Source organism: Macaca nemestrina, chromosome 1 (assembly GCF_043159975.1).
Source record: "Macaca nemestrina isolate mMacNem1 chromosome 1, mMacNem.hap1, whole genome shotgun sequence".
In the NCBI taxonomy this organism is placed as follows: Eukaryota; Metazoa; Chordata; class Mammalia; order Primates; family Cercopithecidae; genus Macaca; species Macaca nemestrina.
In genome coordinates, this window is record NC_092125.1 from 188,127,181 (window position 1) to 188,150,315 (window position 23,135).

At 48.3% G+C, this 23,135-nt stretch overlaps 2 protein-coding genes across 3 annotated transcripts; one reads left to right on the plus strand and one right to left on the minus strand.

Annotated features, from left to right (window-relative positions):
- Window positions 1-495: 495 nt before the first annotated feature.
- LOC105494940 (peroxiredoxin 1) lies at window positions 496-11,276 on the plus strand. 2 transcript variants are annotated; one of them, XM_011763995.2, is made up of 6 exons: window positions 496-628; window positions 3,567-3,683; window positions 6,444-6,597; window positions 7,240-7,362; window positions 7,599-7,729; window positions 10,910-11,276. In XM_011763995.2, exons 2-6 carry the CDS (start codon window positions 3,578-3,580, stop codon window positions 10,993-10,995), a joined length of 600 nt encoding a protein of 199 aa, XP_011762297.1. In that variant the 5' UTR covers window positions 496-628; window positions 3,567-3,577; the 3' UTR covers window positions 10,996-11,276. The 2 variants fall into 2 exon arrangements, with proteins under 2 accessions (XP_011762297.1, XP_011762298.1); XM_011763996.2 differs by having other exon boundaries at window positions 519-609.
- LOC105494937 (metabolism of cobalamin associated C) lies at window positions 11,272-22,943 on the minus strand. Its single transcript, XM_011763991.3, has 4 exons — window positions 22,806-22,943; window positions 14,331-14,525; window positions 13,525-13,677; window positions 11,272-13,087 (listed from the first exon to the last, which is right to left on the minus strand). The coding sequence occupies exons 1-4, from the start codon at window positions 22,884-22,886 to the stop codon at window positions 12,668-12,670; spliced, it is 849 nt and encodes a 282-aa protein (XP_011762293.1). The 5' UTR covers window positions 22,887-22,943; the 3' UTR covers window positions 11,272-12,667.
- Window positions 22,944-23,135: the final 192 nt, after the last annotated feature.

The following is a 23,135-nucleotide window of genomic DNA, read 5'->3' on the forward strand; positions in this document are numbered from 1 at the left end:
GTCCTAAACTGAACTTTCCCTTTGGCATAAGTTTAGGAGTCCTGATATTTTATTTTGCTTTACAACAGAAAGCAGCAACCCTGTAATCAAAGAGAACAATGAAGGAAGCTATCTAACCCCATGAGGGTTACTGAGGATCTGCGCTGGGGTTAAGGCTGCTTAACTTAAGAAATATTCGGACAGACAGTTCTCATGGCTTGGTGTGGTTAGACGTGGTCATCCGTGGGCAGCAGCTAGGACGCTTACTCCGGTTTGGGCATTAAGGGCACAGTGCGTAGTGGTCCTGGAAGTAAAGGGAATCCTGGTTTTTCGCAGAGACCTTGGATTAACCTAAGCATTTGGGTTTGGGAGCGGCCACAAGAGCGCCTCACTCCAGCCTCAGCCATCCGCAGCAGGGAGAGGTATTAGTATTTCCGCGCCCGCCCCCACGAGGAAAAGCGCCGAGTCATTCCGGTGGGGCGCGCCGGGCGGGGCTCGGGCCACATCCCCCTCCTCTTTCTTCTCTTCCAGAACCCCTGGTCCGCTCCGACTCTCGCGAGAGCCCTACTGGCTATAAAGGCAGCGCCCCGGGCGGATTTTGCGCGTTTTGTTCTTCCCTGGCGTTGATCTGTGAGTTGTGTTAGGACTGGTGAGTGTGGGCAGCGCGGCCTCTGCGGAGTGAGGCGCGGCGCGCCTTTCTTGTCTGTTGCCTCTTCCTTCTCCTGTCCGGGGCTCGCCCGCCCTTGGGTGGGGGTACTGTGATGCGTGAGGCGGCCGGGGGAGACCCGGAGCCCGAGACTGCCTGAGCGCTACGCGCACCCCTCTCATGGGCCCCCCACGTAGGTGCGGGGACGTGGGACCCCAAGGCTAGCGTGGACTCGAGTCGAGTCGTTCCCCGGCAACTTGAGCACGTGGCGCGGCGTCTGGGCGGGCTGGTGGTGGGGTCTCCAAGACTAGCCTCCTGTCGGGCGGGGTGGGTTCGGGAAGCTTCTGGAATGGACCTGTATCCGGACTCGTGGCTGTAGAAGACAGCCTGTATTTTTGTCCATCTTGTGATAGGGTAAATGCTGTTCCGGGTCCTGAGCCTTGACTAGCTGCGGAGCTTCGGGTACCCTTTCCCCGTCTTTATTTTCCTGTACGTGGAATGGAGTTAGTGATGAGCCCAAATGTCCCCGCTGAAGCACTCTTTCTGCTGGTACTTTACACAGTGCTGGGGAGGGACAGGGGTACCTGAAGTGGAGTTCAGGGGTGTGGCCCTCGGCACTGGGCAGATCCCCTGAAGGGGCCCGGCGCCGGCCTGAAGCAGCCTTTACCCCGAATTGGTTGGGTTTGGTACTTGGGAGCCACCGGGGAAAGTAGGATGGGACGAGAAGGCCATTTGGGGACACCAAGTTGCAGCATGCATTAGTTTTTGGTTTTTGTTTTTTGTCGTTAAAGGTGTTAAGGACTTTTTAAAAAACAGTTTTTAAAGAACTTTAGGACTTGGAAAAACTTTTAGACTGCGGCTCAGTGGGTTAAAACTCTGTTTTTTTTTTTTGAGACAGTCTCGCTCTGTCGGCCAGGCTGGAGTAGCAGTGGTGCGGTCTCGGCTTACTGGGACAACCTCTGTCTGCCGAACTCAAGCAATTCTCCTCCCTCAGTCTCGCGAGTAGCTGGAATTACAGGCGTGTGCCACCAAGCCCCGGCAAATTTTTGCTGTTTTTCTTTTTTTTTTTTTGAGATGGAGTCTCGCTTTGTCGCCCAGGCTGGAGTGCAGTGGTGCGATCTCGGCTCACTGCAAGCTCCGCCTGGCGGGTTCAGCCATTCTCCTGCATCAGCCTCCTGAGTAGCTGAACTGCAGACGCCGGTTACCACGCCCGGCTAATTTTTTTTTTTTTTTTGTAGTTGTTGTAGAGACGGGGTTTCACCATGTTGGCCAGGCCTGTTGCGAACTTTTTTTTTTTTTTTTGAGACGGAGTCTTGCTCTGTCTCCTAGGCTGGAGTGCAGTGGCGGGATCTCGGCTCACTGCAGCCTCCACCTCCCGGTTTCAAGTGATTCTCCTGCCTCAGCCTCCGGAGTAGCTGGGACTACGGGCGCGTGCCACCACACCCGGCTAACTTTTTGTATTTTTGTTAGAGACGGGGTTTAACTATGTTGGCCGGGCTATTCTCGAACTCCTGACTTGATGTGATCTGCCTGTCTCAGCTACCAAAGTGCTGGCATTACAGGCCAAGATCTCGATGCTTATCTTGGTGTTGATCTGGGTGAATCCTGCGCAACCTTCCTTTTCAGAAGTAAATTGATTCTTGTTCTACTTCTTTTCGCCCTGGGATATTAGCCCAGAAGTCAGGAACCCATTTGTGAAGGGACTTCTAGGGCTTACACAATACCTAAAGATTTGAAATTAAGCAGACGCCAATATCTTGGTCTTCCCGCGCCCCCCCCACCGGCTTTTTTTTTTCTTCACTGTATGGCCCAGAGTGAAAAGTCTCACTCTGTCGCCCAGGCTGGAGTGCAGTGGTGTGATCTCGGCTTACTGCAACCTCTGCCTCCCGGGTTCAAGCGATTCACCTGCTTCAGCAGCCTCCTGAGTAGTTGCGATTACAGGCATGCACCACCACTCCCGGCTAATTTTTGTATTTTTAGTAGAGACAGGGTTTCACCATGTTGGCCAGACTGGTCTTGAACTCCTGACCTTGTGATCCGCCTGCCTCGGCCTTCGGAAGTGCTGGGATTACAGGTGTGAGCCACCGCGCCCAGTGGTCTTGCCTTTTAAAAGTTGGACTGGCTGGAAGGGTGCGGTGGCTCACACCTGTAATCCCAGCATTTTGGGAGGCTGAGTTGGGCGATCACCTGAGGTGAGGAGTTCGAGACCAGCCTGACCAACATGGAGAAACCCTTTCTCTAATAAAACTACAAAAAAATTAGCCGGGTGTAGTGGCTAGCGCCTGTAATCCCAGATACTCCGGAGGCTGAGGCAGGAGAATCACTTGAACCCTAGAGGTGGAGGTTGCGGTGAGCCGAGATAGCGCCATTGCACTCCAGCCTGGGCCCCAAGAGCGAAACTCCGTCCAAAAAAAATAAAATAAAACAAGTTGTGTTAGTTATAGGTCGTGTGCTGTCTTTGACAAAGCTACCTGGAGAAAAGTCAAATATGCTTCTGACGTTATTAAGGCAGGTGGAGGCACAGTAATGGGAAAGGTCAACATGACTATGAGCCAAACAAAAGTGTTTGTGGCATTGTGCATTTGGATTCTGGTTTGAGAGTCTTCACCTGCCTCCCTCTCTGCTTCTGTCTAATGAATAAGATGCCACTGCACTAATTATGGTTCAGAAAGAGTGAGAGGTTTTCTTAGTATATAAAGAAATTGCCTTGTCGTTTTTAAATGAAAACAAAGGCTGAGATTCAGAGACTTGTTTTGTTTCAAAAGCTCTGATTGTGACCCTTGACTGCTGGCCTGAGCTTCTTACTAAAATAACATTTAATGTATTCAGGGACACTGGACAATGCCTTGATTGTTCTACAGCTAAGTCTCTTAAGTAGGTGAAGGCTGCTGGTTATCTAGAAAATTAAGGCTTGTTTCTAATTAATTTCTGTTATTTCTAGCTAATAGGAAGATGTCTTCAGGAAATGCTAAAATTGGGCACCCTGCCCCCAACTTCAAAGCCACAGCCGTTATGCCAGATGGTCAGTTTAAAGATATCAGCCTGTCTGACTACAAAGGTAAGAGAATTTACACTGGGCTCATTGAGATGGAGTTATTTTATATTCTAGGGATGGCTTGTTAGATTTGTGTCAGTGTTATGTTTGACTGTAAAACGTTTTGTCTCCTAGAAAGAAGTATTTAGGTTGTTACCTTCATGTTGAAGTAGTGATTATCAAGTGATTACAGGGTATATATCCTAGGACCAAACCACTTCTGGAGAAACCACATGCTTCATTATGTCTGGACATACTAGCTCAATTATCTTTTTAGTATTCCTCCTCTATTTTCTTTATTTATTTTTATTTTTGAGACAGGGTCTCATTCTGTCACCCAGGCTGGAGTGCAGTGGTGCAGTCATGGCTCACTGCAGCCTCTACCTCTCTGGACTCAGGCGATCCTCCCACCTCAGCCTCCCAAGTAGCTGGGACTGTAGGGGCATGCCACCATGCCCGGCTAATTTTTGTGTTTTTTGTAGAGATGGGCACCATCTCCAACTCCTGGGCTCAAGCCCTCTACCTGCCCCAGCCTTTCAAAGTGCTGGGATAACAGGTGTGAGCTACTGCATCTGGCCCTCTTCTATTTTATTATTGGAGAAATTCGCATTATCTCTTGTTTTGTTTTGTTTTGTTTTTGAGACGGAGTCTCGCTCTGTCGCCCAGGCTGGAGTGCAGTGGCCGGATCTCAGCTCACTGCAAGCTCTGCCTCCCAGGTTTACGCCATTCTCCTGCCTCAGCCTCCCGAGTAGCGGGGACTACAGGCGCCTGCCACCTCGCCCGGCTAGTTTTTTTGTATTTTTTAGTAGAGACGGGGTTTCACCGTGTTAGTCAGGATGGTCTCGATCTCCTGACCTCGTGATCCGCCCGCCTCGGCCTCCCAAAGTGCTGGGATTACAGGCTTGAGCCACCGCGCCCGGCTATCTCTTGTTATAAGAGACATTCTACATTTAAAGTCTCAGAACTCACTCAACTCTTTGGAGCTGTGACACTGCTTGTTCATTTGGGTCACATATATATTACAGTTGTTAATATTAAGCTGAGGGCTAGGCACTTTCCCTTGCCTGTTTTGACCCCAGAGGAGAGTTGATATTACAGATGGAACAACTCTCCTTTCTGTTGTCATAGTTTCATGCAGACACTTGGCAAGTTCTGTTGAGGCTCCTCCTTCCTTTACCTTGTAGTCCCAGAGCAGCTGGATCTCCTGGGACAGTTGAGGATATAGATTCCTTAGAATGCAAACCTGAAACTCAGGTGTCAAGTGTCCTTTTCTCAGTGGTGTAGCATCAGTTTCTGAAGTTAGTTTTTGGTAGAACATTTGACTAGGTTTCCTGACATAATCACAGTTTGTTGATGGGGCTTCTCCTAGCAAACAAGGTAAGTTGCACCGTAGGGAGGTGACCTTGGCCCAGGAGTATAAGCAGGAGGTCTAGGAGCAGCTGCTCTCTGCCCTCCAGGGTTTGACCTGCTGAGGCCCCATGGTGCTTGTTAGGCAAAGCCCTGCAGGGGTTGTTTAGATGAGTTAGTTTCCAGTGATACTGCAAAGTGGTAATGTCTAAAAGGGCTGCTTGTTTGACTTTTTTTTTTTTGAGATGGAATTTTGCTCTTGTTGCATAGGCTGTAGTGCAGTGGCATGGTCTTGGGTCACTGCGACCTCCATCTCCCCAGTTCAAGTGATTCTCCTGGCTCAGCCTCCCGAGTAGCTGGGATTTCAGGCCCCCGCTATCACGCCCAGCTAATTTTTGTATTTTTAGTAGAGACACGTTTCACCATGTTGGTCAGGCTGGTCTTGAACTCCTGACCTCAGGTGATCCACCTGCCTCGGCTTACCAAAATGCTGGGATTACAGACATGAGCCACCATGCCAGGCTGAGCCACCACACCCAGCCTATTTGACTTTGCAAACATTGCTGCTACCTGGAAATGAGTGAATATTTGGAATTGTTCTGGTATTTAAGCCTGGTGGGTGTGGTGAAAAGGCTAGGCTGCCTGACCAGTTTGACGATCTGTTATTTCAGTGGTTAATCCCAGTGACTTCATTAAAATTGCAGCTAGAAGTTCTGTTACTAGTACTTTTGTCTTTTCTCTGTCTCTCTCTGTGTATGTGTATGTATGTATTTTTTGTTGTTTTGAGACCATCTTGCTCTGTTGCCCAGGCTGGCCTCAAACTCCTGGAGTCAAGGGATCCTCCCACCTCAGCCTCCCAAGTAGCTGGGACTACAAGCACGCACCACTGTGCCTGGCTTAAAATTTTTCCTGTCCTGTCAGGCACGTTAGGAACACATGTGATCACTTAAACCATGCTTGTTCCATTACTATGGTTCATCACGGGAGAAGTGCAAAGGCTCTGACTTCTTATTGGTGTCTTATCTCTACAGCAGAGGAGTGCTGCAATTCAGCTTCTCTGGGCACTGTTTGTTAAGCGTTGGTATTAGGCCATGCTTATAAGTGCATCCTTGCTTTTGCTATCTTTGGAGAACTTGGTGTTTATGCTAATTTTAGCCACTCAGAAAAGATCAAAATTAGACTGAACAGTGTTTATTCTGTGGTTGGCAGCTAAGAATATGGAGGCAGGAGAATAAAGCATGGGATTGGAAGTTTCTTTCATTCAGGTTTTCCTAATGCACCAGGTTCTAAAAGTAGCTACTAGGAGACATCTATATCGAGCATCTTGGCATTTAGTGGTTATTGTGTCAGCCATCAACTTGCTTCTTTTTGTATAGGAAAATATAAAGCAAGGAAGTCTGTGTCAAATGCTAACCATGACTCCTGTTTTTCCCCCAGGAAAATATGTTGTGTTCTTCTTTTATCCTCTTGACTTCACCTTTGTGTGCCCTACGGAGATCATTGCTTTCAGTGATAGGGCAGAAGAATTTAAGAAACTCAACTGCCAAGTGATTGGTGCTTCTGTGGATTCTCACTTCTGTCATCTAGCATGGTAAATCTCTTGGTTCATTTGGCATATGAACTTTTTTTTTATTTTTTGAGATGGAGTCTCGCTCTGTCGCCCAGGCTAGAGGGCAATGGTGTGATCTTGGCTCACTGCAAACTCCGCCTCCTGGGTTCACGCCATTCTCCTGCCTCAGCCTCCAGAGTAGCTGGGACTACAGGTGCCCACCACCAGCCCGGCTAATTTTTTGTATTTTTAGTAGAGATGGGGTTTCACCGTGTTAGCCAGGATGGTCTCGATCTCCTGACCTCATGATCTGCCCGCCTTGGCCTCCCAAAGTGTTGGGATTACAGGTGTGAGCCACCGCACCTGGCCGCATGTGAACTTTTAAAACAGCAACTGGGAAGCTTTGGCAATAGACTTTCAAGTATTGGCTTCTCATGGAAGAAGTGCAAAGCCTGACTTTCTCATACTGCTCATGACCTGGCAGCAGAGAAGCAGCAGCTTCAGTTGCAGTTGAGTGTACCCTAGTAACCTACCTTAACTGTTCTCAGCATTCACTTTATTGCTGGAAAAGGAAAAAAACAGTTTTTTTGGAAAGTTAGATTAGGAATATGGGAAAGGGGGAAAGAGGAATAGGTACAGTTAAGTCAAGAGTTTGAATGTAACTGTGTTTGCCTTTTGCCGTAGGATCAACACACCTAAGAAACAAGGAGGACTGGGACCCATGAACATTCCTTTGGTATCAGACCCGAAGCGCACCATTGCTCAGGATTATGGGGTCTTAAAGGCTGATGAAGGCATTTCATTCAGGTATGTCATCAGGACAAGTACCCAGTTGGCTGAAAGCCTTTTATTTGGAGAAATCTAGAGCCCTGATCTGTAGAGACTCCTTCATCATTTCATTCCTTTATGCAGGGGCCTTCTCACTAAGGCCAGGCCAGTATGAATGTGGAGACCAGTTCATTTCCTTAAGACTTCAAGCTTCTGTATTCTAACAAAGCACATCTTTAAACCTGTATTGCTTTTCCTTTCATCTCTTTTCCCAGGGGCCTCTTTATCATTGATGATAAGGGTATTCTTCGGCAGATCACTGTAAATGACCTCCCTGTTGGCCGCTCTGTGGATGAGACTTTGAGACTAGTTCAGGCCTTCCAGTTCACTGACAAACATGGGGAAGGTAAGCCATCTGTCTGATAAAAGGATAACAGAGTGGTGGTAGAATGGGAAAGATAGTAGGAACAGAAGCTACCTAATAAGAAAAGGGGTATTTCTCTTCAAGATATTGAAGCCCCTGGATTACAGTGTGTGAGGGTGAGGGTAATGGAAAAGCTTGGGAAGGAGAATATAAAGACTTTTTATTCGAAGTGTACATATTCCTCTCTTCTGCCCTGCTCATTTAGAATCAGTCACTCTTAAAGATCTAACTTAATGTAGGATGATCTCACAGATGTATTAGGGCAAAACAAAATGGTTGGGAATCACATCTAGAGATGAAGCATGCCATTTAAAAAATAACTTTGTTGAGAGAAGAGGTTAATCCATATAGTTCATATTTGTATTTATTTATTTATTTATTTTTTGCAAGACAGAGTCTTGCTCTGTTGCCCAGGCTAGAGTGCAGTGGCGCAGTCTTGGCTCACTGTGACCTCCACCTCCCATGAGCCATCGCGCCCAGCCCAGACTAGCTTTCTAAGGCCCATTTTAGCTCTGATCTTGTGATTTAAAGAAAATGAAGTTTAGTGACTAGAGTCTGGATTAGTGGTGTATGTTTGGGAAGACCCAAAGGTGCTAGTTTGGCTAGCACCAAATAATCTTTTTACAGGGATTACTTTTTAATCCCTGTAAGAGTCTGATTATATAGGGATCAGTGAGCACTGATAACCAGGAGGTACCCTTTTCAGAAGGATGTGTGGGCAATTAGCCTGGACAGATAACACATGGCTCAGCTGACACCTGCTGAGACTGCCCCCTTGTGGGAGATGAGGTTCAGCATTAAGAAGGAGCCGGCAGTGGCAAAGTAGGCCCTTTAACTGGACTTTCCTGGGAACCTACATATAGGTTAGTCTCCCGAACACAAGCTTTCATGACTCAGAAGCTTGCTTCTTCAGACTCTATTGGCCTCTTCTGCTTCCCATCCCACTGGAACATGTACAGCTTCTTAAATAGGCACCATTTAAGAGCCTATGAATGCCAAACACTATATATATATATATATATATATTTTTTTTTTTTTTTTTTTTTTTTTTTTTTTTGAGACAGAATCTTGTTTTGTTGCCCAGACTGAAGTGCAGTGGTGTGATCTCGGCTTACTGCAGCCACCACCTCCTGGGTTCAAGCAATTCTCTAGCATCAGCTTCCTGAGTAGCTAGGACTACAGGGGCCCACCACCATGCCCCACTAATTTTTGTATGTTTTGTAGAGATGCGATTTTGCCATGTTGGCCAGGCTGGTCTCAGAACTCCTGAGCTCAAGCTCAAGCAGTCCTCCGCCTTGGCCTCCCAAAGCACTGGGATTATAGGCGTGAACCACTGTGCCCGGCTGCCAAACACTTGTTTTTTTGAGATGGAGTCTCGCACTGTCATCCGGGCTAGAGTGCAGTGGTATGATCTCAGCTCACTGCAACTTCTGCGTCAAGCAATTCTCCTGCCTCAGCCTCCCGAGTACCTGGGATTATAGGCGCTCACCACCGCGCCCAGCTAATTTTTTATATTTTTAGTAGAGACGGGGTTTCATTATGTTGGCCAGGCTGGTATTTATTTGCTTTTATGCTGTTCTTTCCAACTTGTTTATCTTTAAGACCTGTATTGTAACCCTTTGATATCACTAAAGCCAATAACTAACAATCAGATGGAGATTTTAGGAAAATAATGGCAGCTGGTCCTTCTATTTAGCTCTTGTTCCATCTGTACCTTATGCCTAGAGAGCTGTTTGTAGAGTCTTGATATCTGAGGTTATGATATCCTTGGACCAAAGAGGGGCCTCCCTATGTCTCACTTGAGCAATTGAGACTCTTGCTGCTCCTGCTGGACTTTGATTACATGTCTCGTAGAATATGACAGCACATGGTAGTGGAAAAATCAGGCCAGGTGCGGTGGCTCACGCCTGTAATCCTAGCACTTTGGGAGGCCGAGGCAGGCAGATCACCTGAGGTCAGGAGTTTGAGATCAGCCTGGCCAACATCGTGAAACCCCATCTCTACTAAAAATACAAAAATTAGCCGGGTGCGGTGGCAGGCGCCTGTAATCCCAGCTACTTGGGAGGCTTATGCAGGAGAATCGCTTGAATCTGGGAGACCAAGGTTGCAGAGAGAGGTGGGGATCACGCCACTGCACTCCAGCCTGGGCAACACAGCGAGACTCCATCTCAAAAAAAGAAAAAGAAAAATCAGAGATTAGTCCCCTTGCCTCACTTTCTTCAGGCTAGCCTGAGACACATTCTTAGGCATTGTCAGGAAAAGGTTGAAGGCTGTGCTTTCTGTATACATTCATGAAAAATCTCAAACTTTGCCTTTTGCTTACCGAGGGGTAGATGGCAGTTACTTAATGAAACAAGCAGGGGCTTCTATTAAGTTCTTGATCCTTTATAAGGTTCAGGCTTTCCAGTTTGGTAGTGTTAGAAGAATGCTGAGAAGGCAGACTGAGGTTGCTGCCTTCAGAGTTCTGAAGGGCTGTCAGAGGGAAACAGTTTAGTGTTAAGGGTTTACATAGTTCTATGTGTATCATTTACTTAGCTTTTTTTTTTTCCCTTAAGGACTAGAGAGTGTTGGCAAATCATTTAAACTTGCCTTTTTTGTGGAAAATTTAAAGTGCTACATGAATAAATTAGGCATAATAGTATCTTAAGGCTGTGGTGATGATCATATAATGTTTGTAAAATAGTTAGGTTACGGCCGGGCGCGGTGGCTCAAGCCTGTAATCCCAGCACTTTGGGAGGCCGAGGCGGGCGGATCACAAGGTCAGGAGATCGAGACCACAGTGAAACCCCGTCTCTACTAAAAATACAAAAAATTAGCCGGGCGCGGTGGCAGGCGCCTGTAGTCCTAGCTACTCAGGAGGCTGAGGCAGGAGAATGGCGTGAACCCAGGAGGCGGAGCTTGCAGTGAGCCGAGATCGCGCCACTGCACTCCAGCCTGGGCAACAGCGTGAGACTCCGTCTCAAAAAAAAAAAAAAAAAAAAAAAAAAAAATAGTTAGGTTACACTAAAAGGCTGAATGATCTTAGACCGATTGCAGGGGTAGGTTTCCTGGTATCTGAGTGTTGTTCAGGCTCTTTAGGGTGCAGAACTGGTTTTGTCCATAGGAGAATGGTGGTGCATACCATTGAGAAGGTTATTAATTAGTGGTACCTTTCTTTTGCAGTGTGCCCTGCTGGCTGGAAACCTGGCAGTGATACCATCAAGCCTGATGTCCAAAAGAGCAAAGAATATTTCTCCAAGCAGAAGTGAGCGCTGGGCTGTTTTAGTGCCAGGCTGCAGTGGGCAGCCATGAGAACAAAACCTCTTCTGTATTTTTTTTTTTCCCCATGAGTAAAACACAAGACTTCAGATTCAGCCGAATTGTGGTCTGTTACAAGGCAGGCCTTTCCTACATGGGGTGGAGAGACCAGCCTTTCTTCCTTTGGTAGGAATGGCCTGAGTTGGTGTTGTGGGCAGGCCACTGGTTTGTATGATGTATCAGTAGAGCAACCCATTAATATTTTGTAGTTTGTATTAAACCTGAACTGAGACCTTGATGAGTCTTTATTTTAGGAGGTATATTACTAGCTTTTGATTTTAAGAGGAATTTACTCTGCTTTCCCTGTTTAGGGGAAAATGAGAGCTGCCTCCAAATCGGGATTATATTGACACAGGTAGACACAGGGAATGGAAGTGAATGAACCCAAGGTGTTAACATTTTGTTTCACTACACATGAGGGAGAAGAATAAGCCCTGCTATAGTGTTGACTGGAGCATGGCGACTTATGCCACAGGCTGGGTTGCCAGTTAGTCTCGGTGTGACTACTTGGGCACCTATTTTTACTTGGACACACTATTCAAAGGGCTGCATGGGAACCAGAAACTTGGCCTCTTCTGATAAATGCCTGGTACCTGCTATGTAAAAGAGAGTTGGAGGTTTCTTTTTCTTTTGAACTGGCAGAAAGAGGAAGACAGAAAGGGCTGGTGGCCTTGGGTAGGGCTTTCAGTAGTTGTACAGTACTGGGCAATTCTTAGCCTTCCCTGGGTTCTAGCCCTGATTAGAGATAGTCTTTTTTAGTGTCACTATGTTGCCCAGACTGGTTCTGAACTCCTCGCCTCAAGTGGTCCTCCGCCTCAGCCTCCCAAAATGGTGGGATTAGAGGTGAGAGCCACAGTGCCTGGCCAAAGCCCGTTTTGATCCTCATTCATATGTCATTGTCCTTAGAGAGGTTGTCAGCTGGGAAAAGTTATTCTGGGCCCTTGAGGCCAGGGTAGATTGAGAACTGAGGATACTTCTGTGTGTCATGTGATACCATTCCAGCCACTTGTCTTCCTCAGCTACTCCAACCTGCCCAGCCCTCTAGAACCCAGACTACACCCATGAGCAGCAGTACAGAATTCCCAGGGCCTTTGGTAACAGCCAACATACAGTTTACTGTATGTCAGGTACTTTCCAAAGTGCTGTACACGTGTTTATTCAGTTCCTACGTGAGGTAGGTACTTTTTTCTTTTTTTGAGACAGTCTCAGACTGTCGCCCAGGCTAGAGTGCAGCTATGCAATCTCGGCGCCAAAAAATTAGCCAGGTGTGGTGGCAGGCACCTGTTGTTCCAGCTACTCGGGAGGCTGAGGCAGAGAACTGCTTGAACCCAGGAGTCGGAGGTTGCAGTGAGCGGAGATTGCGCCACTGCACTCTAGCCTAGGTGACAAGAGTGAGACTGTCTTAAAAAAAAAAAAAATTGCATTTGAAGGCAGATGGGAATTCTGGTTTCCTGGCCTTTATCTTGGCCAAACTTAACTTCCTTGAGCCTTGTTACCTTCATGGAAGATCTCTATGGTATTATCAAAAATAGTAATCTTGTACTCAGAACCTTTTCCTTTGCCAAAGCCAATTAAGTCCTAGCAAGTACCTCCATAAATCAGGGTCTACATGGGAGAAAGGTATCAAGGGCCAGGGGATGCAGGTGGTGAGACCCTGGGGCTGAGCCAGCTCCGGGCTCTGCTGGGCTTCCCAGGCTTCTTGGGGGTGTGTGTGGTAAAAGGAAAGTCTGGGGAGGGAGAACTAGGCTTCTCTGAGGGCTGAACCAAGCCCAGGAGGGCCAATCGTTGGGCAGGCGGAGTGGAGAAGTAGGCCTTCTGCTCTTCTGAGTAGCGCTCCTGGGGTGTCACAGCATCCCGGTAAGTCCAGTCTCGCCAGTGGAAATTGAAGCCTTCGAGTAGGGCGATACGGGCAGCTCTTGTAGGTACACAGTCATGAGGTTTTCTGGGTGGCAGATCTGGCACCTCTATCCCTGGCAGCAGCACTACCCCTCGGATGGCAAACCAGCCCCCAAATCGGGGGTGTATGCACACACCTGATATATGCTGGGGTGAGTGAAGAAAAGCAAGGTCACGGAGGTCCCCTTGGCACCAAGTCCAACTGCCATCATTGCAAGCTAGGCCTGTTCATTTATTTCCCACTCAGTGTACGCTGACTACATAAACTTCTGTCCCTTTCTTGGCAAACCCTTTCATAAACTATTCTGAGCACAAGGAAGGGCTTGGGCTTACCCAGTCTCACCACTATTCTGAACACTGCTGTGCCCCCTCTATCCTAAGATGGTTCTGCAGACTAGGTTTTCTGATCTCACAAGTCCCCAGTCAATCACATGTGACAGGACTGCCCCCCTGTCCAGGACAAAGCTTATTTGTTCTGGGTTGTGTCAAACAAATCCATCCAGGGAAGGCTGAGGAATGTGGGACCTGGTAGGGAGAGGCCTTTACCAGTCTGTCTCAGTCTCTATTTACATTTTCCCTCTCACCTGGCTCCCCCATGGGTCAGCCTCCACATCCTGTCGTTGGTAGTAGTAAGCAGCCCCTGCCACATGGGCTGCTGTCTGGGCCAGGATCTTGGGGCGTCGGTTGGGGTGCACTTCGTAGTCAGCAATGACTTCTATCTGCAGCTCTGGGAGGCTCTGGAACAGTGGACAAGATAGAGGGTACTGTCAGCAGGAAGGGAGTTATGACCTTATCCTAGGGAGCCCTAGTTTGTTTGTGAACATGGTCCTGTCCTCAGAAAGGAAAACATGACCTTAACTTGGGAGGCTCCAGTGTGGACATAGTTATAGTTATTTCCAGAAGTGCCCATGTTTGAAGGGGAATACACAAGTCCTGGTGTGGAGGAAGGCATGGCCAGCTTTGGGGAGATCCAGTGGGTGTGTACATAGTTATGTGTATATGTGAGTGTGTGTTGGGAGAATATTGTTCTGTCCTCAAAAGGACAGCATAAAGCTTGCAGGTCTAGGGCAAAGCAACACCTGGGGAATGTTGAACTCATTCCTATTCCACTTGGAGGCCAAGGAAAACCTGGTCTGAGGTTCATGTAGTTGCCCATCAGTGTAGGGTGAGAGAGACTGATTACACACTGGGGTACTGGTAGAGGAGGGTGGTGGAACTTGGGTGTGTGAGAAGGCAGAATGAGGAAAGATCACAGAATGTCAAGCCTGACTTTAGGACATCATTTCACCTTTGAAGTGGCTCCTAGCCCTAGGTCTAGATCCTGCATTGAGGCTGGAGGAACTGGAGGCAGCTGTGGCTTTGGGAGGTGGGGGAAAACAGCCTTCCTCACCTCTCTAACACGGCCCAGATGGTAGGCCACACACTGGTCCACTGGGTCGGTCAGCATTCGGAGGTGGCAGCTCTGCAAGAAGGGCTTGAGGGCCTGGTCAAACATGGCAGGTGTGCTGAGTACCAGGAAGGCCAGGGTAGGTCCTGGCAGCAGTAGGTGGAAGGCTGGAGGCAAGAGTTCATTGTACCATGCCACCTGAAACAGAAAGTTCAGGCCAGGCTGGAGAGGGCCAGTCTAGGCCTTAGCCTGGCCCACACCTTAACCTTCAGGCCTCCCACTTTTGCCCCAGCCTCCAGCTCACTCATTCAGTTAATTTTCACTGATGCTATGTGATTTATTTTTACCAGCAACTCAACTGAATTTGACAGGGAATTATTTTTTGAGACAGAGTCTTGCTCTGTCACCAAGGATGGAGTGCAGTGGTGTGATCTTGGCCCACTGCAACTTCGGCCTCTCAGATTTCAAGTGATTCTCGTGCCTCAGCCTCCCGAGCAGCTGGGATTACAGACGTGCACCACCACGCCTGGCTATTTTTTGTATTTTTAGTAAAGACGGCGTTTCGCCATGTTGGCCAGGTTGGTCTCGAACCCTTGGCCTCACTAGGACCCACCTGCCTCAGCCTTCCAAAGTGCTGGGATTATATAGGCGTGAGCCACCGAGCGTGGCCCAGGGAATTATTTATTTGTTTATTGAAGGACTGACTGATAACAAATAATTCAGGCCTCATCCAACTACAAATGAACCAATGAAAATGAAAAACCCCGCTGGGCGTGGTGGCTCACAGCTATAATCCCAGCACTTTGGGAGGCTGAGGCAGGTGGATCACCTGAGGTCTGGAGACCAGCCTGGCCAACATGGTGAAACCCTGCCTCTACTAGAAATACAAAAATTAGACAAGCATGGTGGCGCTCGCCTGTAATCCCAGCTACTCAGGAGGCTGAGGCAGGAGAATCGCTTGAACCTGGGAGGCAGAGGTTGCAGTGAGACAAGATCGTGCCATTGCACTCCAGCCTGGGTGATGGAGTGAGACCTCGCCTCAAATAATAATAAAAGAAAATGGAAACCCAGGAATGAGGCCCCACAGAGCAGAGTTCCTAAATCCACAACTGACTGAGGTGCTTGAGGGCACAGGAACAGTCAAAGTGGCTGTCAATGCACTTGTCCTCCAAGTTCAACACCTTGAAGGTATTCTAAGACAAAAGCAAGATTGGAGATTTCTCAAAGCAGAATCAACATATGATGCTATAACAGTTGTTCAGAAAAATATTGTTAATCTGGAGAAGCATGTTGCTGCAGCCAAGCCTGAGAGGGAGAAAACCACCTGAACCCTCAATGCTGTTCATGCCACAGCCCAACTCATCCTCAAATGACACAAAACGATGTGGTTCCACCAGTCTCTTCCCAACCAGCACTTCTTTACCCTTTTGATATGTCGCCAGGGGAAACTATCAGCAGCAGCAAGCTACGTCTCCGCTGAAGATCAAGGGGTTATAATAGATGAAAACTTCACTATGTCCAGAGCATCTCCATACAGACAGATCAAAGACAACACCATAGTTCCAGGCTATGTAACCCTAACTCTAGAGATGAATTTGGAGAGAACAGGCAGTTTCTTTCTTTTTTTTTTTTTTTTTTTTGAGATGGAGTCTCGCTCTGTTGCCCAGGCTGGAGTGCAGGGGCGTGATCTTCGCTCCCTGCAACCTCCGCCTCCCGGGTTCAAGTGATTCTCCTGCCTCAGTCTCCCGAGTAGCTGGGACTACAGGTGCGTGCCACCACGCCCAGCTAATTTTTGTATTTTTAAGAGAGACAGGGGTTTCACCATGCTGGCCAGGATGGTCTCGATCTCCTGACCTCATGATCCACCTGCCTTGGCCTCCCAAAGTGCTGGGATTACAGGCATGAGCCACCGCGCCCAGCCCAGGCAGTTTCTTAAAATACTGTTTTTAGGCTGGGCATGGTGGCTTACACCTGCAATCCCAGCACTTTGGGAGGCTGAGGCAGGAGGACTGCTTGGGGCCAAGAGTTTGAGACCAGCCTGGTCAACAGAGCAAGAACTTGTCTTTATTTTTTTATTTTAATTAATTAATTTTTTTTTAGATGGAGTCTCACTCTGTTGCCAGGCTGGAGTGCAGTGGTGCAGCCTCGGCTCATTGCAACCTCCACCTCCCAGGATTCAAGTGATTCTCTGGTCTCAGCCTCCCGAGTTGCTGGGACTATAGGCGTGCGCCACTATGCCCAGCTAATTTTTGTATTTTTTAGTAGAGATGGGGTTTCACCATGTTGGCCAGTGAATGGCCAGGATGGTCTCGATCGCTTGACCTCATGATCCACCTGCATCGGCCTCCCAAAGTGCTGGGATTATAGGCGTGAGTCACCGCGCCTGGCGAGAACCTATCTTTAAAAACAAAGCCCCCCCACCCTTTTAAAAAAATGTATACAGTCTCACTGTCACCCACTGTCACTGCTAGGGTGCAGTGGCATGATGTTGGCTCACTGCAACCTCTGCCTCCTGGGTTCAAGTGATTCTTGTGCCTCAGCCTCCGAAGTAGCTGGGATTATGGGCGTGTGCTACCAGGCCTAGCTAATTTTTTGTACTTTTAGTAGAGACAGGGCTTCGCCATGTTGGCCAGGCTGGTCTCGAACTCCTGGCCTCAACTTATCTGCCTACCTTGGCCTCCCAAAGTGCTAGGATTACAGGCGTGAGCTTCCACGCCAGGCCAAAAAAACCATTTTTATCAGTTGATGAACTGACGCTACCAAAGAGGCTAGAAACATACTTAACCTCTGACTTGAGCCCATCAGGGGTTTTCCTGCTTTTTTTTTTCTTTTTTTTTTTTTTTTTGAGACAGTCTTGCCCTGTCACCTAGGCTAGAGTGCAGTGAGGTGATCACAGCTCACTGCAGCCTCAACCTCCCTCCCTCAGGCAATCATCCCACCTCAGCCTCCCGAGTGGCCGGGACCACAGGTGTGAACCACCACACCTGGCTGGCTAATTAAAACAAAAAAATAATTTGTTGTAGAGACAGGGTCTCCCTATGTTGCCCAGGATGGGATTTTCCTGCTTTTGACAGACTTTCTTGTTACCATGCTCAACACCCCTAACAGGAATCTTGTATTTTTTTTTTTGAGACGGAGTCTCGCTGTGTCGCCCAGGCTGGAGTGCAGTGGCCGGATCTCAGCTCACTGCAAGCTCTGCCTCCCGGGTTTTTTTTGTTTTGTTTTGTTTTGTTTTGTTTTGTTTTTGAGATGGAGTCTTGCTCTGTCACCCAGGCTGGAGTGCAGTGGCCGGATCTCAGCTCACTGCAAGCTCCGCCTCCCGGGTTTACGCCGTTCTCCTGCCTCAGCCTCCCGAGTAGCTGGGACTACAGGCGCCCGCCACCTCGTCCGGCTAGTTTTTTTGTATTTTTTAGTAGAGACGGGGTTTCACCGTGTTAGCCAGGATCGTCTCTCGATCTCCTGGCCTCGTGATCCGCCCGTCTCGGCCTCCCAAAGTGCTGGGATTACAGGCTTGAGCCACCGCGCCCGGCCGTGCCTCCCGGGTTTTTACGCCATTCTCCTGCCTCAGCCTCCCGAGTAGCCGGGACTACAGGCGCCCGCCACCTCGCCCGGCTAGTTTTTTGTATTTTTTAGTAGAGACGGGGTTTCACCGTGTTAGCCAGGATGGTCTCGAACTCCTGACCTCGTGATCCGCCCGTCTCGGCCTCCCAAAGTGCTGGGATTACAGGCTTGAGCCACCGCGCCCGGCCTTTTTTTTTTTTTTTTTTTTTGAGATGTGGCGCAATCTTGGCTCACTGCAACCTCCGCCTCCTGGCTTCAAGATATGTCTGATCCAGTTTTGTTTTGTTTTTGAGACAGTCTTTCTCTGTTGCCCAGGCTGGAGTGCAGTGGTGCCATTTCAGCTCACTGAAACCTCCACCTCCTAGGTTCAAGCGATTCTCCTGCCTCAGCCTCCAGAGTAGCTGGGATTACAGGTGTCTGCCAGCATGCCTGGCTCATTTTCTGTATTTTTAGTTGAGACGGGGTTTTGTCATGTTGGTGAGGCTGGTCTTGAACTCCTGACCTCAGATGGTCCACCCGCCTCCGCCTCCCTAAAGTGCTGGGATTACAGGCATGAGCCACCGTGCCTGGCCAGCAAGCTTATGTTTTTGAGGTTGACCAATCAGCAAAGCAAATATGTGATTAATGCAAACTTTATTTTCAGTTTTAGGACACACAATATTTGCTTTTGTCCACTTGGCCTGGACATCCAAGAAATTGGATTCACCTGTAACACACTGTCTACACCCACATTCACACACTGAACATGGAGAAGAACTGTCACAAGAAGCCTGAACTAAAGACCTGTAACATAACCTGCAATGAACTTGCTAAATCACATAGTTGTGGAGGTTGCTGCTGTTCACACGAAGTGCTATGGATATACCTGCATCACTTACTGGGGATTTCTGACTCATAGTGCAGAACACTTGACACAGGTCTACACAGGCTACCTGGGGTTGTGCATTACTGGGACAGAGTGGGATGACCATTACTCGTTTGATTGTAGCTGGTTTTACTGCTGTAACAGATAAGTGAAGTCTGTGTCGGTGCTCAACTCATAATGTGACTGTTGTGGTTAGGTCTCTTCCCCCTCATGTCTACTATAGGTTCATGTATTATATGACAAGGAACTTAGAATAGAGAGGCAGAAATCCCAGCTACTCAGGAGGCTGAGGCAGGAGAATTGCTTGAACCCGGGAGGCAGAGGTTGCAGTGAGCCGAGATGGCGCCATTGCACTCCAGCCGGGGCAACAGAGTGAGACTCCATCTCAAAAAAAAGGAAGAAAGGCAGAGAGTTATTGAGTTATTATTATTATTATTATTATTATTATTGAGATGGAGTTTCGCTCATTTGCCCAGGCTGGAGTGCAATGGTGCAATCTCCGCTCACCACAACCCCCACCTCCCAGGCTCAAACAATTCTCCTGCCTCAGCCTCCTGAGAGCCGGGATTACAGGTGCACACCACCACGCCCAGCTAATTTTCTATTTTTAGTAGAGACGGGATTTCACCATGTTGGCCAGGCTGGTCTTGAACTCCTGACCTCCAGTAATTCACTCACCTTGGCCTCCCAAAGTGCTGGGATTACAGGTGAGAGCCACCACGCCTGGCCACAGAAAGTTCTAGTAGGCAGAATCAACTAAGAACAGCAGAAATGACTGTACTATAGCTAGTGCAATGACAGGGTCAGATGGGGTCCTCTGAAATTAGAAAAGCCTTCCTTGTGGCTGGTCATGGTGGCTCATGCCTGTAATCCCAGCACTTTGAGAGGCCGAGGTGGGCAGATCACCTGAGGTTGGGAGTTGAAGACCAGCCTGACCAACATGGAGAAACTCTGTCTCTACTAAAAAAAAATACAAAATTAGCCGGGCGTGTTGGTGCATGTCTGTAATCCCAGCTACTCTGGAGTCTAAGGCAGGAGAATCACTTGAACCTGGGAGGCAGAAGTTGCGGTGAGCTGAGATCGCACCATTGCACTCCAGCCTGGGCAACAAGAGCAAAACTCCGTCTCAAAAAAAAAAAAAAAAAAAGAAAAGAAAAGAAAAGGCTTTCTTGGATGCTAAGTCTTGAAGGCTAGAAAATCAACTGGTCAACTGTCAGGTTGATGTGGGGAGGAGAATCTGGTGTGCATTTATTATTTATATTTCACCAAAAAAGACATAAACTCACTGGTATGTATTTTAAAAAGAGGTCACAGACTAAGTGCGGTGACTCATGCATGTAATCCCAGTGCTTTGGGTGGCCAAAGCAGGAGGACCACTTGAGGCCAGGAGTTCAAGACCAGCCAGGGCAACAAAGTGAGACACTGAGTTTTGGTGCATGCCTGGAGTCAGTTACTTGGGAGACTGAAGTGGGAGGATCACTTGAGCCCAGGAGTTTGAGGCTGCAGTGAGCTATGATTGCACCACTGCACTCCAGCCTGGAGGACAGAGTGAGACTTTGTCTCTAAATAAATAAAGAATAAAATAAACAGAAGTCACAGCATAAGCAAACACACTGGCAGAAAATTCCTGGGCATATTTGAAAATTGTCTAGTTTGGTGGAAGTGAAGGGTCCGTAGAGGGAATCAGAGGGAGAGAAGGCTGGAGAGATCAATAGGAGTGAGATTTTGATTGGCTTTGAATACCAATTTAAAGAATATGGATTTAATTTGGTGACAGTGAAGAGTCACTGATGATTTAAGAAGTAAACTAGCATGATCAGTTTTAGATCAAACTGGCTGCAGTGTGGAGGATGGACTGGAGGTAAAATGACAGCAAGGAGGTTATTACAGTAATCCAAGTGAGAAATGGTGGCCTGAACCACAGCATAGACAGGTGGAATAGAAGGGAATGGACTTGGGAGATTCAGTAGACAGTCTTATAGGATGTGGGGGTAGAGAGGTGAGAGGTAGGAGCCTAGGGTGACTGGCAGGGCTGCAGTTGGCTTTGTTCAGTACAAAAACTCCTAATACCCAGGTCTACTCAACTTGCCAGATAGGTATTTTCACTCTTCCACATGCCTGCCATCCACTGAAACAGTGTCTCAAAGAGTTAAAGGTTGATCTGCAACAAATAGCTTTTGTTTTCTCAAAAACCCAGTGTCATAATATTGGCTTCTAGCACATCAGGCATCAAGCCCTTTTACTTGGTAACACCACACCACTATCTCCACACTTTTTTTTTTTTTTTTTTTTTTGAGACGGAGTCTCGCTCTGTCGCCCAGGCTGGAGTGCAGTGGCCAGATCTCAGCTCACTGCAAGCTCCGCCTCCCGGGTTCCTGCCATTCTCCTGCCTCAGCCTCCCGAGTAGCTGGGACCACAGGCGCCGCCACCTCGCCCGGCTAATTTTTTGTGTGTTTTTTTTTTTTTTTTTTTTTTTTTTTTGAGACGGAGTCTCGCTGTGTCGCCCAGGCTGGAGTGCAGTGGCTGGATCTCAGCTCACTGCAAGCTCCGCCTCCCGGGTTTTTACGCCATTCTCCTGCCTCAGCCTCCCGAGTAGCCGGGACTACAGGTGCCCGCCACCTCGCCCGGCTAGTTTTTCGTATTTTTTAGTAGAGACGGGGTTTCACCGTGTTAGCCAGGATGGTCTCGAACTCCTGACCTCGTGATCCGCCTGTCTCGGCCTCCCAAAGTGCTGGGATTACAGGCTTGAGCCACCGCGCCCGGCCTTGTGTTTTTTTTTAGTAGAGACGGGGTTTCGCCGTGTTAGCCAGGATGGTCTCGATCTCCTGGCCTTGTGATCCGCCCGTCTCGGCCTCCCAAAGTGCTGGGATTACAGGCTTGAGCCACCGCGCCCGGCTATCTCCACACTTTTACTCAAGCTTTTTCTGATATTTGGGATGTACATAACCCTCCTTCCATCCAATCTATCTTTTCATATATAGCTTAATTCCATTTTTTCTGGCAAGACCAGTCTCAAGCTAGACCTAACCTACTTCTCCCTCTATATCCTCTCCCAGGTCTGCTGTGAGCCACTCGGTGGAAGGAATGGGAAGTGGGTAGTCTCTTAAGCATCAGGCAGAGGGCTCAAGCTGAGTTGATTTAGCTTTGTAACTTAACTGCTCAGTGCACAGGGCACTGATGTTGGGAAATATAACTGTGTAAATGGGGGTCGGGGTGCGGTGCTGAGATTGCTGTGCCAGGCGAGTGTACAAAGTTTCATTACCCAGTCCAGCACTGATGACTGGAAATATCATGAATTATCCTTCTGTTGGTAGAGGGAACAAACCAGCCAATTGTTTGCCTGTTCATTACCAGGAATGCCGTCCCTCTTCAGCTGACCTAAATCATAGCTATGCAAACCTTCTGGGCTTTGACCTCTCCTAAATCCTTTAGGAAGTTCCAAGGTGACTCTGCCTCACAGGTCCCTTTCTTCTTGTAAATTATATAGGTGACAATCTGAGCCACACACGTTACAGGTCATATGGTGTCTCCTGTTAACCAATCCGGCATTATACTATATGGGGGTAAAAGGACAAACATGGGACAACTTTTTTTTTTTTTTTTTGAGATGAGTTTCGCTGGTTGCTCAGGCTGGAGTGCAATGGCGCAATCTCGGCTCACTGCAACCTCCGCCTCAGGGGTTCAAGCGATTTTCCTGCCTCGGCCTCCCCAGTAGCTGGGATTACAGGCATGCACCAATATGCCCGGCTAATTTTGTATTTTTAGCAGAGATGGGGTTTCACCATGTTGGCCAGACTGGTCTCGAACGCCTCACCTCAGGTGATCCGCCTGCCTCTGCTTCCCAAAGTGCTGGGATTACAGGTGTGAGCCACCACGCCCGGCCTCGACCACTATCTTTTTAACCCAAGCCCCCACTGAAACCCTGTCCCTGTTGTCACATGGACACTGGGCTGCAGGAACACAGGAGGAGCAGAGGCTCCTGAGGCCTCACGCCAGTTGCAACGAAGCCAATCATAGATCTCGCCCTAGAGCAGCAGGAGGGATAAACTAACCTGGAAGGGGTAAACCTCGAAGCCAAAAGGACATAGCATGTCCTCGATCTTCTGCTTCAGCTCTGCGACTTTCGGCTCCATAGCGCACCTTACACGCTGAGCTTGCCGGGGAATGAAGTCTCAAGGACAACTGGGCCGTTACGTTTTGAGTCAACTTCGACTCCATTTCCCAGGTAGGAAACGGGTAAAATAGCGGGACAGTATTGGCTATGCGCGATGCATCTTGGGATGCGTAGTTTGTTCGATCCCTGGAGACAGCTACACGGAATCAGGAAGACTCAGTTTCCCGGCAAGCTACACGGTGGGGGTGTGCATGTACGTGTCTCTTCC

Excerpts from the sequence above, each read along its gene's own strand:
- LOC105494940 (XM_011763995.2), top strand. The coding sequence starts at position 3,578 with ATGTCTTCAGGAAATGCTAAAATTGGGCACCCTGCCCCCAACTTCAAA. Across the intron at positions 7,363-7,598 it reads GATGAAGGCATTTCATTCAG|GGGCCTCTTTATCATTGATG; the intron begins GTATGTCATCAG and ends CTCTTTTCCCAG. Across the intron at positions 7,730-10,909 it reads CACTGACAAACATGGGGAAG|TGTGCCCTGCTGGCTGGAAA; the intron begins GTAAGCCATCTG and ends TTTCTTTTGCAG.
- LOC105494937 (XM_011763991.3), bottom strand. The coding sequence starts at position 22,886 with ATGGAGCCGAAAGTCGCAGAGCTGAAGCAGAAGATCGAGGACATGCTA. Across the intron at positions 14,526-22,805 it reads TCGAGGTTTACCCCTTCCAG|GTGGCATGGTACAATGAACT; the intron begins GTTAGTTTATCC and ends TTTCTGTTTCAG. Across the intron at positions 13,678-14,330 it reads ATCTGGGCCGTGTTAGAGAG|AGCCTCCCAGAGCTGCAGAT; the intron begins GTGAGGAAGGCT and ends CCACTGTTCCAG.